Source organism: Leucoraja erinacea, unplaced genomic scaffold, assembly GCF_028641065.1.
Source record: "Leucoraja erinacea ecotype New England unplaced genomic scaffold, Leri_hhj_1 Leri_784S, whole genome shotgun sequence".
Classification (NCBI taxonomy): domain Eukaryota; kingdom Metazoa; phylum Chordata; class Chondrichthyes; order Rajiformes; family Rajidae; genus Leucoraja; species Leucoraja erinaceus.
This window is the reverse complement of record NW_026576712.1, coordinates 31,894-47,500: the sequence shown is the minus strand read 5'-3', so window position 1 is coordinate 47,500 and position 15,607 is coordinate 31,894. Positions and strand designations below refer to the sequence as shown.

General features: G+C 44.2%; 1 pseudogene and 1 gene segment (V, D, J or C); both read right to left on the bottom strand.

Moving 5' to 3' along the window:
* Nucleotides 1-13,990, bottom strand: part of LOC129694760 (Ig heavy chain C region-like) — a 15,038-nt pseudogene extending 1,048 nt beyond the window's left edge.
* On the bottom strand, nucleotides 13,897-14,837 carry LOC129694761 (Ig heavy chain V region-like). The segment is given in 2 exon segments: nucleotides 13,897-14,542; nucleotides 14,716-14,837. Coding segments are annotated over 2 exon segments (456 nt in total).
* Nucleotides 14,838-15,607: the final 770 nt, after the last annotated feature.

The following is a 15,607-nucleotide window of genomic DNA, read 5'->3' as shown; positions in this document are numbered from 1 at the left end:
TTTACTAGAATGTTGCCTGGGTTTCAGCAACTAAGTTACAGAGAAAGGTTGAACAAGTTAGGTCTTTATTCTTTGGAGCGCAGAAGGTTAAGGGGGGGACTTGATAGAGGTCTTTAAAATGATGAGAGGGATAGACAGAGTTGACGTGGATAAGCTTTTCCCATTGAGAGTAGGGAAGATTCAAACAAGGGGACATGACTTGAGAATTAAGGGACAGAAGTTTAGGGGTAACATGAGGGGGAACTTCTTTACTCAGAGAGTGGTAGTTGTGTGGAATGAGCTTCCGGTGGAAGTGGTGGAGGCAGGTTCGATTTTATCATTTAAAAATAAATTGGATAGGTATGTGGATGGGAAAGGAATGGAGGATTATGGTCTGAGTGCAGGTAGATGGGACTAGGGGAGAATAAGTCTTCGGCACGGACTTGAAGGGCAGAGATGGCCTGTTTCCGTGCTGTAATTGTTATATGGTTATATGGTGTGTACGCAAAAAGACAGTAAGAGATGCTTTTGTATGATGTGGGATGTTACAGAGATTATGTTGGAGGGAGTTGAGAGGGGAAAGGGAATTTTGAAATGGGCATTTTGACCTGGACACTACAAGCAAAATGGAAAACAAAACATTCCTAGGCTCTTTGACTGCGGCCTTCCTCGGCGTTATATCTAATCCCTCCGAATGTCTGTGTAGATGCAGACCATTGGAATCAATATTAAATGATCTACATTAAGGTGTCATCTTTCCGATATACGGCATTTGAAGGTTATTTTTTTTTTAATTTCAAGTAATTCATTTCATGTGCCTAGCTCCGAAACGGGCATTTCTGCTACAAGTGAGAGTATCTGCGATTTACTCCCGCCATCACCACATGGTAATTTGGTAGGCAAACCCATATTCCTGCAAGTTACAACACTGTGGGCTATTTAACAAACGCTGTAATGCTCTGAATACCCATATTGTACCATAGACCAGAGACAACATGTCCGCTCGCTGACTCTCACTGCAAATTATCATCGATGTTTCCAGTAACCTGTCCGCACCTCATATTCATGCAAAGTGATCTCGTATTCTCTCTTTTCCAGCTCTGACAAAGGACTCAGTGAAGTCTCAGCACGATTTCATTTTGTATAGATATTGCTTCGCCGATGGAGTGATCTCAATCATTAATTTCAGCTTTATCTCAGAAGAAATGTGGACCAGTCACCTCTGGCCCACAGAACCTCTCTGCAGCTACACCGGCTCACCTTTCTTCCAGTTGATTCGTCCAGTTTTTGGAGTCGGCATATCATAATGGCTCACCACGCATTCGAAATAATCCCCACTCAGCCAGTCACGAGTTGAAATGATGGCTTTGCTCTCTACGATATCTGCATGTCCTGTGGGCTGGATCTCTGAATCCAAATGTTTCTTTTTGTGGTTCCAAGATACTGTGATATCATAAGGTGCATCGGATACCCGACAGGTTAATGTTACGGTCATCTCCATTAACTCTTGTTCAACAGGTGGAGGAAGGATTGTAATCTTCAGTTCGCAGGAACCAACAACTGTGGCACAACAATTAATGTGAACATAAGCATTTGCAGGAGTAACCAGGATCGAAGGTTTACACCAATCATCTGCCCCCAAAACTTGAATGTGTACATGACCCCTTCTGAGTAGTGATTCTATGACCATGGATCCTAAATCGTCATGAACTGACTTTTGTCTCTGTGCAGAGAACGACACAATAAATGAAATGGGAGATGGCATCATGGGCTATACCGCGATATGCACTCAATGCTGGAGTACTGTAACTCACACCACTTCATCCAAGGACCCCGACAGTCCTTTCAGATGAGGCAGAGGTTCACTTGCACCTCCACCAACCACTGTATCCGCTGTTGTAGATGTGGGTTCCTGTACATCGGTGAATCAAAGCGCAGACTGTGGCGGTCGTTTCGTTGAACACCTTCGCTCTGCCCGCCTTGCCCTAGGCCAGTGATTCCCAACCTGGGGCCAAATGGCATGGCAAATTTCAGGGGGGGGCACAGAAAAATGTTGACATTTAGGGGGCCACAGGTTCAATGAAGGGGGCCACAGAGCTACCACCCTGTTGCCTCCTAAATTTCAGTTCTAATAAATTTAAATCTATGTAGTTGAAATATTTTTGATGTTTGAGGAATAGAATAAAAGAGAATATATGTGCAATTAATAGACACTGATATTTTTATGGAAGGTATTATAATATTGATATACTTTTTTTCCACTAATAATGTCAGAGGCCACAGAAAAATTAAAAGATCCCAAGGGGGCATGAGCTAAAAAAGGTTGGGAACCACTGCCCTAGGCGATCACCAGCTTGCCAAACACATTAAAACCCCCCTCCATTCCCACACTGTTCTTTCTGTCCTGGGCTTCCTCCACTGTGAGAGTGGGAAACGCAAATTGGAGGAACAACACCTCATATTTCGCTCCAGCAACCTAGAACTCAGAGGTATCAATATTGACTTTTCTAATTTCAAGTAACCTTTGCATTCCATCTCTCTCCAGCCACCTCCCAACCCTCGTCATCCGACTAGTTTCACTCCGGTCCTGTTTCGTTTCACTCTGTATCTACTCGTTATCACCATTTCTAGAGCAACAACGGATCAATGTGGCCTCGACCTTTCCTTGTTCATCTTTGCTGGCTTTGATTTGTTCTTTTCATACCTTTCATTCATGTGTTTGTACATTCTCACATCTCTAGTTTCCCTCTCCTCTCATTCCAAGTCGGAAGAAGAGTCTCGACCTGAATCGTCACCTATTTCTTTTCTCTGCAGATGACTAACCTGCTGTTACTCCGGAATTATGTTTCTACTTGTGGTGTAAACCAGCATCTGTACTTCCTTCCTACACATAGACTTTCACAATGTCAGTGAAGTACTGCCACCGTGAGCGCTAATGTTTACACTAATACCCCGAGACATACCACGGATGTATTTCTTACCTCGAGGTATACTGATGTTTTGGCTTTTCAAATCGTTTTCATGCTTGACTTGGCAGGTATAGACGGAACCTTTGAACCACTCTGCAGCTGGGAATGTCAACTGGCTGGTCGCCGAGAAGTTATCGTTACCGTTCACCTGGAAGGCGGGAGAGGTGACGATGCCAGAATCCAATGACTCGCCATTCTTCAGCCAGGTCACAGTAAATTTTGCTGGAGTGAAATCGTTGACCAAACACACGGCGATCGCTATTCTGCTGAGCTTATTTGATTTCATCAAGGGCACTTATGGTAATGGAGACGTTAGGATGATGTACCACGCGGTCTGAAAGAAAATAAACTTCATTGGAATTGCTCATAAACTATCGTCGATTAATAATGACACCCAATATTTTGACCAAAAAAAACAAACAAAAAAAACAAAATTTCACTTTTTCTGATTAAAAGTAGCCTGGACTTGGACTTCCCGAGATGCTGCTAAATTCTTTGTTTATCGCGGTACATCGAGTGCTCGTAAATGTGGACATTATAGCTCGGTAAGTCGTTGTCACAGGGATGTGATGGGGCCGACTTCTGCTTTTGTTCTCTGTGACTGTGTCTGTGCTTTTAATACTCTTGATAATGTTCTCAACATGATGGACTCAGCCGCTTCGATTGTTCGCGAGTTAAAATGTAACCTATCTATGGATAGACCAGTTCCTCACGAATTACATGGATGTGCTGGTGATGATAATACATGAATCAGTTATTTTCAAGCTCTCTACAAGTACATTTTTGTTTTTTTATGATTTTGTAGATGGTGAATTGTCTCGATATTTGAAGCACCGCCTTTCGTTCCGTCACAAGAACGAACGCCAGTGCTTCAGTATTACGAATATCGCTCTCGCCCCTCGGTGTCAGGAAATAAAACTAACCGTTTTATCGAAACAACAACAGCAGATGTTGTTTGATTAAAAAAATAAGCAAAGGGCTGGAATAATTTGGCGGATAAGGCATGTGTCACTTTCTATTGAGACTTTAAGCCTTTGGTAGTTAAATTGAGAATGGAGTTTTATCAGTGTTCCAGATGTTACATGGCATCTGTGGATGCAGCCACACTTTCACATCACTATATCGACATGAATTGTCTGTCTTTGACTTGTTGGATCGTGGAGCTCAGATGAGCGTTCAACAGTCAGTATGACATGAAGAATAAAACCGAACAGGGCACATTAAGTCAAGTACTTATCTCCAATTGGCAAATCCTGTGAATTATATGGATTGCATCATGGCCTGTTTCGGGAACATCCAGGAGCGGAAAAGGCTGCAAAATTTTGTAACCACTGGCCAATCCATAACCGGCTCGGACCCCCCATCATCAAAGGGATGTATCGGAGTCGCTGCCTCCAAAAGGCAGCCAACATCATCAGAGACCCACACCATCCTGCCCACACACTCATCTCACCACTGCCATCGGGAAGAAGGTACAGGAGCCTGAGAACTGTAACATCCAGGTTCAGGAACAGCTTCTTCCCTACGGCCATCAGGCTATTAAACACTACAACCTCATATGCTCTGAACTACAATAGACTATTATTATTATTATCATGATTGCACTGTTATTGTTTGTTTTGAGTATGTGTGCATGTATACATGTAAACATTTCATTGTTCTATCTGGGACATATGACAATAAAACATTCTTGACTCTCAACTCCACCCTCGGCCTCGCACTGCACCCCAACACGAACCTGATACTTTCCCTAGATAGTCTTTTTGGTTGTGCTGAACCACGCAGAAGATGTTGCCTGTCCCTGCCTCCGCCTCGGTGATGGTTAACTCGCTGCTCCGGGTGTAAGTTCCCAACTTATTGAACACTGCCGGGTAGTCCTTCACTCCGGTGGTCAGTTCTTTATCATCTTTCTTCCAAGAAACACTGGCGCCCGCAGGGGAATAGCCCAACGCCAAACAACCGTAGGTGAACGAACCACTGGAGCTGTGATCCTCACAGGTGAAGAGAATGAAGAGGCTGGGCGGGGATGGAGCCGCTGCAAGGCAAAGGCCACATGAATGTTAAACTCGTTAACCAGTTTTCTATTTCATGCAACTTCACCTGAGTATCATCAACTATTAGCTAATCATTCCGCCTTGATCCCACCTTGGAAAACATTGGCTGAAAACTTCTTGGGGTGCCAATATCTGCCAGTTACTGTCCATATTAGAGTTGGAAATATATCGATAGGCCTCCAGTATTAATTACTGTCAAATTCCCAGGGTTTCTCAGGAATGCACTATACTCAGTGGCTATAACTAACGTTGGCCTATGGGTTACAATCTCACCAAACTCCTTGTTGCAACTGGGGATGATGGAGTAAGGGCGGAACTACAGGTTACAGTGTAGACACGTGTGAGAGCCTCGTCTATGGGAAAAGTGGGGAATACCCGCTCCCTAAAGAATGAGGTCCTCGGATATCCTGGTATGGAACAACTCGTCTTGGGAACACGGAGCGCAGAGACGGATGAATTTGGGAGTAGGACATAGAGCCTTTGCAGGAGGCAAGGTTGGAAGAGGTGAAGTCCCGATAGCTGTGGGAGTCCGTAGATTTGCAATTTATGTCAGTCGATAGTCTAACTCCTGCGATGGAGACGGTGAGATCAACAAAGAGGAGGTATGTGTTGGGGATGGACCCGGTGAATTTGATCTATGGTCAAAGTTTGTAGACAATGAAGTCGATGAGTTCTGTCTGGGTACAGGATGAAGAGTTCAGGGAATCGGCCAGTCTATGTCAGGGGTTGTTCCATGTACCCAACTAAATGGAGATTGGTGAAATGATGTGCAATGTTGAAAACAACATTTTCTCTGCTATTTGAATTATAGAACAGTTGTCCCACTAATCCGTGAACAGTGGGAATTGGAATCAATGGTTCAAAGGAGGGTTTGACTGATGTTCAAAATTACATTCGCATTTATTTAATTAAAATTAAATAATTTAGGTAGGTTTTGCTTGGGCCACTGTGCATGCCCATGGCGAAACTTTTGATTTGGAGGGAGAGGGAAGAGTTTTTGTTTTATAAATGTGTTCAGAGATTATCTGACAAAATCACAGAAAATGGAAGGGTAACGGGTTTTCCATGTCGGGCTCCCGAACATAATTTGGGAGAAGACAAAAATAAACAATCACAATCTTGTTCGTGAAATTTGGCCTTAAATGTGTCCATCGGATGAAACCAACTAAGGGGGTGGATGGGATTGAAATGGTAGCTCTGTTATTTAACAACAAATAACACACTTAAAATGTCACTATTTTCTGTATTTTGTTGGCCCATCACTCACGAGAATATACCGATCATTTGTATGCCGACAGTAATTGCAAGTAAATTCCGAAACGCAAACCAGCCGACAAGAACATTATTCACACCAGATTAAACACATGTGTGAGATTGCATTATAAGGATTAAAAATAACTCTCTCAATATAATATCTGAATTAATAGAGGTTATGTACCACACCTTCTGGAAACTAAATGTAGCATATAAATTGTAAGAACATGTAAATACTTCATAATTAAATAAATTGGTACAGGTTTCAATGTTTGTCTGTGTGCACCATTGCCTTAATGAATTCAATAATAATCCATTGAAATGAATGTTTATACAATGACGCTCAGTTCCGTTTCCAGCATCTTTAAAACGAGTTAACGTTCCCAATGTCATCGGCACTGAAGAACGAATGATTAACATTGTATCTCTGTCCGATAGGAAACGAATAAAAAATATACCAATTATAAATTACAACCTGCAATCTATTAAAACAATATCTGAGTTTGCTTCGTGACTTTAACAGGAAAAGGTTTTAAGTCATATAGTAGTCTACGTTTAATAGTGAAAATGCACAATGTTGCTAAATCAATGTTTTAATTAAATAAATGCAAATGTAAATTTGAACGTCACTCAACCCCTCCCCTAAGGCACCGATTTCAATTCCCACTCTGTTCAAGGATTAGTGAGATACCCAGTTTTATAAGGGGATATGGGGAGAAGGCGGGAACGGGGTACTGATTGGGGAAGATCAGCCATAATCACATTGAATGGCGGTGCTGGCTCAAAGACCGAATGGCCTCCTCCTGCACCTATTGTCTATTGTCTAAAATAGCAGAGAAAATTTAGTTTCCAACATTCCATTTTATTTCCCAATTGTTCTTTTTTTTTACCATAACTATTCGTAAAACTGATATTTTTCATTAGCAATTTACTAAATAGAGAAACATTTTATGTTTAAATGACATTGGGAGCCACAGACAAACATGGATTCAAATTCTCTTTCTAATAAATCCATGGATTTTACTTCGGAGTCACGTGAGTGATTCCGTGAAGACCCCAGCTCCAGTGCGCATGCGGCATAATCGCACAGCGTGCAGAACGCGGCAGCCAGCGGGAGTCGGGCGCTCCCGCATCCAAGGACGAGAGGTAAGTACTTACCTTAATCGGGCCTTGTGGTTTTTGCTCCAGCGGGAGCAAAGTGAGGCATGGTGAGCGGGCCCCGTTTCGACTCCAGCGTGGGGCCGACAGTGACGGGGACAAGGTGCCACCCGGACCGCTAACGCTGCGGACCGCTGCAAGGAGCTGCGCTATGCCGGTCCGCTGAACAGCTGTTCCGTACAGCCGCGGACCGGCGGGAAATTTTAAAAAAAACCCGACCGGCAGCCCTGCAGACTCCTGACCAGGAGAATCACCGCCCGGGAACCGCTACAACGCCGCCTGGAAAACGGCAGGCAGCCTCTACATGCAGGTAAGGGGAAATCTTACCAATTTACAGGTTCTACAGGAGCCATCTTCCTCCAAGCTGGAACAGGTTGGAGACAGCAAAAATGAGTATGTCTGTCTCCCCAAGCCAGAGGAGGTCATGAAGTTCACCTCCAGGAGAAGGACTGCCTGCCCAACTCCACACGAGGGTCCTTATCTGGGAGGCAGCCACCGGTAGCGGTGGAGCTATTTCAATGCTCCCGCTCACTCGACACCGAGCCGCTCCCTGTGCCGCCGGTGTAAAGGGGCACTGGCTGAATGCCAAGGGAGCTGACTCTTACCCCAGTGCTATTGCACTAGCCATCTCCCTTGTCGAGGGATTGATGCAACAGCGGAGTGGAGTGCTTTGCCTCCTCCCATTTAGCGCATCCTTTATGCTCCTTTTTTAAGGGCTAAGGAGGCCAGGGCTGGGCTGGCTTAAGTGCTGGGCAGGCGGACGAGAACAGCAGTATGCCAGGGGAGCAGGATCAGGAAGAGCCACTGGGTGTCGTGGGCCACTACATGGCTCCTCCACGCGACCATCTTCCCAACAAAAGCCCTGCAGGAACAGGCCTTTCCAGAGGCAAATCCGCAGGCAGCTGGGTCTCGTAGACTCACAGACAAGCAGCGAATTCTACAGAAGGTCAAGATGTTACCACCTTTGCTCGCCTTTGGTGCTGACGCCTAAGATGTTCCCATATTTGGGATACTCGACTGAACGATGGTGCATAGAGACCTGCCCGCAACCCCGAATATATGGGGCTATGCAAACCGCTGCTGCGGGGAAGAGGGAGCAGGCTATGGGACGAGCAGGACATCACATCCAACACCCAGCTGGCAGCATCCCTCGGCATCCACCAGCAATATCAAACAAGGACTGGTGAAAGCCTGGTGACCGCTGCAGATCCCCATAGTTCTTTTTAGACGGGGCCCAGAGCGGAGCCGTGGGAAGATGCGCCGCCCCACCGACAGCACCAGCATACCAGCAAACTACGCCTTCATGAAAAACAACAAGCATGGAGGTAGGTAGTCTGGTTCCTCCCAGTTTACACTAAAACAAGGGTGTTCTACTAAACTGCATGGGGAGTGGGCTAAGCATGGGATGCTGTCACAAATAACCAAAATATACTCAACAGCATTAGAGGATAAAAACGAATTCAAATTGGGCATTTTACTGCCAGTTCAGCAATGCGCCCAAAGGGCTGTTTCTCCCTCTAAGAAAAGAGAAGTGAGAAGGCAAGCTGAACTAAACAGGCACATTACTAAACGGATTGGAATTTGTATCGAATATATTCACCAAAACTATAAAAGATGATGAATGTAGCATCATCATTGATCTAATATCACTAAATAAATCTGTTGAGTATATCCACTTTAAGATGGAGGTGGAGTTTTGTCACTGCCAGACATCTGATCTCCCTAGGATACCTATGGGGAGCATTGATATGGGAGATGCTAACTATCTTATACCATACACTAGGATCATTATAGATACCTAAATATATTTACCTGGATCATGGATATCCCGGTTAGGGCAACCATGGGAGCATATAGCATTTCATATGGTCTAAACCTCCGCCCTAAACTATTAAAAATGGCCATGAAAATATTAAGAAAACAAGCATAATCATGGCACATATTGGATGATATCCTCATATTAGGGGAAACAAAGGAATTAGCTGTGGAGCAGTTCTAGCTACGAAACAGCTCCCTAAAGCTGAGGTTCATCCCACGCCCAGATAAACCAGAATTGAAGCGTTACTACCAAGGATTATCTGGGCTTCAATAACAATTCCGTCCATATGACTGTTACTTTGCCAAGACACTTGGGTCACTATAATCAAATCATGAATGTACCCACTGAAGCTATATCACAATTAAGGTGGTGGGCAGACATATATTTGGCATAGTTTTCAGCCCTATTATCATCACCAATCCCAACTTGGTTATTTTTAAAAACCAATGCCAGTACTTTAGGCTGGGGAGCAACTAAACTCCATATCCAGCACAGGTAACAGATGGACCAAGTCACAAACATCGTTACTACACATACCGGGCATCAACTTCTTGGGATTGGTGATCGCCTATTGGGCTAAAAAGCATATGCATTTCAAATGCAGCACGTACATATGTGGTTACGGATTGATAATACTATGGTGGTGGCTTATATCAACCATATGGGGAGCATAATAATCATTATTGTGCAACAAATTGGTCAAACAAATCTGTCAATGGTGTGTCAAAAGACATTTTAACTATCAGCTGCCTATGTCCTAGGAAGCTAGAACACAGTAGGAGACACCATGTCACGGGGTACAATTTATGATTACATTGAATAGATGTCATAACCCAAAATATCTGGTAAATTTATTAAGCAGTTTGAAAGCCAGATATCAATTTGGTTGCACAAGACGGAATCACCAGTAACCCATGTATGTGACTTAGGAACCAGATTAGAGGCAGCAGCGATAGATGCCTATACGCTGGAAGGGGGAATTTCTGCTTTGCCTTCCTCCCTTCTGCCTCATCCGTCGGGCACTTCGCAATACAGATGGGATCTGTCTCCGAGATATTGAACGTGCCCGACCGGCCTACAGCCATGGTTCCCAGTTCATCACGACACGGTGGGCGAGTCACCTATGGATTTCCCTAGTGGACCATGGTTGCTGACTCAACCCAGTATCAGGCATAAGCCACCCATGCCAGGGAAACATCAAACTCCTGGGTGCAGGTTTTGAATAGACCTTACCAGGGACTGGGATTATCCAAAGGAACCATTACCACCATGTCGGCATCCCTGCGAACAGTCACTAAAAGCTAACATGGGTAAAATACTGCCACGACGCAGGGACAACGAACTATTCAACCACTGACGTATTGGAGTTCCTGGAACATCTACACCATGACTAAAAGGTGAGTTACAGTGCCGTAAATACAGCATGGAGCGCCTTATCTGCTTATCTAAAACCGCATGTCAGCAGAGCATGGGATCCCATCCACTGAAGGTAAACTTATGAAGGGCAACTATAATATAAGCCCCAAACACCCAGGTATATACCCATGTATGGGATATTGGTGTGATATTGACATACCTCAGAGAATGGCACCAGCCAGATCCCTCAGCTTGCTTAATCTATGTTTTAAAAAAGGCTCATGCTTATGGCTCTCGTACACGCTCAAAGAGTCCGGTCACTCCATAAACTAGACTGGATACATGGTGATTACCCCAGACGCATCAAGTTCATATTTAGGTCTGGTAAAATCTAACTCGCAGGTATATGGATTCGGCACGAACTAGCAGGGTCGAGATCGCCTGTGTTTTCCGTGCTGTAGTCGTTATATGGCTATATGGACCAGGAACGCCCGATTCACTGGTGGGATTCCGGGCCTACCCACCAGAGTCCAGGTTGAGTGTGGTGACCCATCTACTACTATATATAGACACAACCCACTATCTTAGAGGGAGAGGAAAGCCTATGGGTCAACCACAGTAACCCAAAACGGGGTACGAGCCAAACCACTCCAAGGTGGCTCAAACAGGTACTGAAAGCTGCCGGAATAGATAATAATACATTTAATCCCATTCCACTAGGGCAGCATTGATATCAGCGGCTGAACGAATGGACATCCCGGTTGACCACATTTTCAATACAGCAGAATGGTCAAGGGAACTGCGTTCAGAACATTTTTTATTATAAACCGTTGATAAACCTGATTTAATTGCAGGAGAATATTACAAACTGCAATATTAATTTAAGCTCAGAGGAGCTCTGTTATGTTGTTATTGTTAACAAATACCTTTCTGTTTCTTTTGAAAGCAGATCCACTGGTTGATTACGATAACACTTCCTCCCTCATAAACTTCGGCAGTGAGTGAAATAAAAACTGTTACACGGTTTGAAATCACAGACCTTTGAAGTCTTCACGGAATCACTCACGTGACTCCGAAGTAAAATAGTAAGATTAAACGAGTACTTACCAGTACGAAGTTTGATCTGTATTTTATGAGGAGTTACGGTGAGGGATTAAGTGCCCGCCGCTCCCACCCTCATTATACAGATCAAGCTAATAAACTGATGTCTCGTGATCTTTACTATCTTACTTCAAATATTGTGTCTATTCTGTGATTTCACACCGCTGCTTCGAAGTATGCCGCATGCGCACTGGAGCTGGGGTCTTCACTTAATCCCTCACCGTAACTCCTCATAAAATACAGATCAAACTTCGTACTGGTAAGTACTCGTTTAATCTTACTATTAAACGTTATTCCAAAACTACAACTGTTCCGAAATCTCCCCATTATACATTCAACGCATTTTCCAAATGGGAAAAATCGTGATCTTTGACATAAACCAGATTAGGCAGCAACTGTGGAAAGAGAAAACCAAGCATTTTCCATGTCGACTATCATTGGGGGACTAAACCATGGCGAATTCAGTAGAGGTATAGCATAGAAATAGACCCTTCTGCCAACCAAATCCAGGGCCACACACAAGTTCCACGTTATCACACTATCGCATTCACCCCCGACCCACCCGGGTCAATCACCCAGGTCATTTAACCTGCAAACCTGCACTCTTTTGGGTTGTGGGGGGAAAGCTGAGCACCAGTAAGAAACCACAGGGAGAACGCACAGTTCTCACCGTCTGCACCTGATTTCGGGAACGAAGTCTGGTCTCTGGGCTACAACTTGTCATTCGGCTCCCCTCTATGGGATTTGTCTTTCGCCACAGGCTGCGTGACCCTCTAGGCGTTTGCAACATTTACTGTTCCTATTTATGATTTCTAGTAATATATTCTTATTTTTATTTTAAAACATATATCTTCTTTGCGTTCATTGAAATAACATAATCGGACACGTCATACAACAGAAATACCCGGTCGCTGCCACATCGAATTGAACGGACAAACACGTCAAACTGCGCAACAATATCGTCTCCCACAGTGACCGGCTGAATCATACCGCCGATGGGATGAATCACATAACACAAATTTGCTGAACCTCCACAAAAATCCAAATATCTCTGTCTAAACACCACCGAAATTCATTGTTCCAATTACCACAGAGCCAATTATTGGTGAAATAAAGATGAATAACACAATACACGTGGATTAACATTTCCATATAATGTGAATTTCCTTCAGTTCCTCTGTACCTAGTACACCCGGTACATTGTCATTCTATAGATCGCGTTTCACGGACTTTGCTTTCTTAGCTTTGCTGTAACATTGGTTCACATGGCCAACTCATTGCACTTCAAGATAGACAAAACAAGTTGGAGTAACTCAGCGGGAGAGGCAGAGTTACTCCAGCTTTGTGTCAATCGGCAGCGTAAATCAGCATCCACTATTCCTTCCTATTCATTGTACTTCAAGATATATAACTGCGCAATTAACCCTGACCCTTGCACTTCTGTGTTTTGCTGCACGATATTTTTACTTCTTCCATGCAAGTTTTGTTAGCGATTGGATTAAAGGTGGCAAGGCGATTTCACCAATTAATACATACACTTTAAAAACTTGAACATTTTACACCCAGGATTTATCCGTTACTATGTTTAAGAAGGAACTGCAGATGCTGGAGAATCGAAGGTACACAAAAAAGCTGGAGAAACTCAGCGGGTGCAGCAGCATCTATGGAGCGAAGGAAATAGGCAACGTTTCGGGCCGAAACCCTTCTTCAGACTGAACCCGCTGCACCCGCTGAGTTTCTCCAGCTTTTTTGTGTACCTTTTATCCGTTACTATGTTTGTTTCATATGTGCTGAGAAGAAACAAACTGAGACCAAATACCTGCTGTTGATTAGAAAATACAGTTCGATGCATCGCAGATCAAGGACCACAACAATCTCAAACAATTAGAAAGCATAGTGAAAGCAAATTGATGCAAAATGTTCCACTAATTTGGAACTAAACCGCATCCACTTCATAGTCAAAGGATCGAAAGTCATAGCACATAAGGCGTTTAAATCGGGAATCTCCTAGCAGCAAAATCACATAACATTCTAAAGCAACATCGATCCAACATTGCAATGAATGGGTAATTAATGTAGAAGAACAATTTAATATAATTATTGGAAATATAGGTTAAAAGTACAACTGGATACATCTAGATATTGAATAGGATGAAGTTTCTTACCGCTGGTTACCGTCACCATGGTTCCTCCTCCCCAGTAGTCAGGATAGTACTATAGCACAGTGAAACATGCCATGTCAAATACTTCGCTCTTCAAGAACTGATGCATGTACAGCTAACAGAGGATGGATGTCCCATGGGACTCTTCGCTGTCACTTGTAAAGCTAAACGCTGTTCTTCTAAAGCTCATGTAAAATAACGTTAATTGGTCGGAAGACAGTTGGACATTTCTCAAAACAATCCATGTAACTTTAAGCGGTGAAATTCATTTGAATTTGCTTCACACGGCCTCTCCTACGGTGCTTGTAGGTTGCAGCAGGATTAAACTTGGTGTCCAGGTTTTTGTACGAGGAAGTCGCTGTTTGCAGCACCGTGACCCCACATGTCTCGCACAGTAATAGACAGCGGTGTCTTCGATCTTCAGGTTCCTGGCGATCACGGTGAACATATTATTCGAATTGTCTTTGGACGGAGTAAATCGGCTCTCGATCCCTGGAGCGAAGTAGTCGGTGGTAGTCGGCGCGTGGTAAGCAAGCAGCCACTCCAGCCCCTGCCCGGGGACCTGACGGATCAAATACATATAGTAGCTGCTAAGAGTGAACCCGCTGGTTTTACAGGTCAGTGTGATGGAGCCTCCAGGAACCGCGGTCCCTGTCTTGGGCTGAGTGAGAACGACATCGGAATGGACACCTGCAAGTTAAAAAAAGGCATGAATGGCGAGGATAAAATATTGACCATGAATCCCCCACTCTAATTATCAATAGGAAATAAATTGGGAGGGTTCTAGAGTGGGTAGAAGGGGAATGGTGTAGGGGATATAGCACTGAGAAACGTGTGAGGAATTTGTCCAACTCATTACTCACGGACTATTAACGCCAGGAACAGACTGAGTGAAACCGCAGACATCATCCCGCTGGGAAGTGTGACCCGGTTGTTTCTGTACAGAACCTCGCAACAAACCCACTGCAAGGAAGTTGGACTTCGGCCCCTCTTAGAGAGAATTAAATACCCGGCAAAAGTGGGCGCGGCTGTGGGTGGGACCAGTGGTGCCGCGGGCGGAGCTGAGACACGGCTCCAAACTCAACAGCGAGATGGACTCACGATATCACATCTATTAACTGATACACATGCACACGAGGTTAATAAAACAGCGTGCTATTCCGCCCCTTACACAATATAAACTCACGGTATAGTAAATAAGATGGTTGAAAGATTGGTCTCATCGTGCAGTTTTTCGTAAAATATGTTCGGAATTCCTCAAATTTATATTAAAATGCTTCGTGGTGTGCGTGTGCTTGCGTGTGTGAGAGGGAGAGAGAGGAGAGAGGATAAAAATATTTGAGCAAGAAAGACAGACAGACAGACAGACAGACAGACAGACAGACAGACAGACAGACAGACAGACAGACAGACAGACAGACAGACAGACAGACAGACAGACAGACAGACAGACAGACAGACAGACAGACAGACAGACAGACAGACAGACAGACAGACAGACAGACACAGACAGACAGACAGACCGACCTGCCTTCATTGTTAGGTAGACATAAAATGCTGGAGAAACTCAGCGGGCCAGGCAGCATCTCTGGAGAGAAGGAATGTGTGACGTTTTGGGTCGAGAGCCTTCCCCAGACCTCCAGAGACACTGCCTGTCCCGCTGAGTTACTCCAGCATTTTGTGTCTAGCTTCATTTAAAGCAGCATCTGCAGTTCTTTCCTACACATTCGTTGTTATCAATATGAGCCGTTCGAA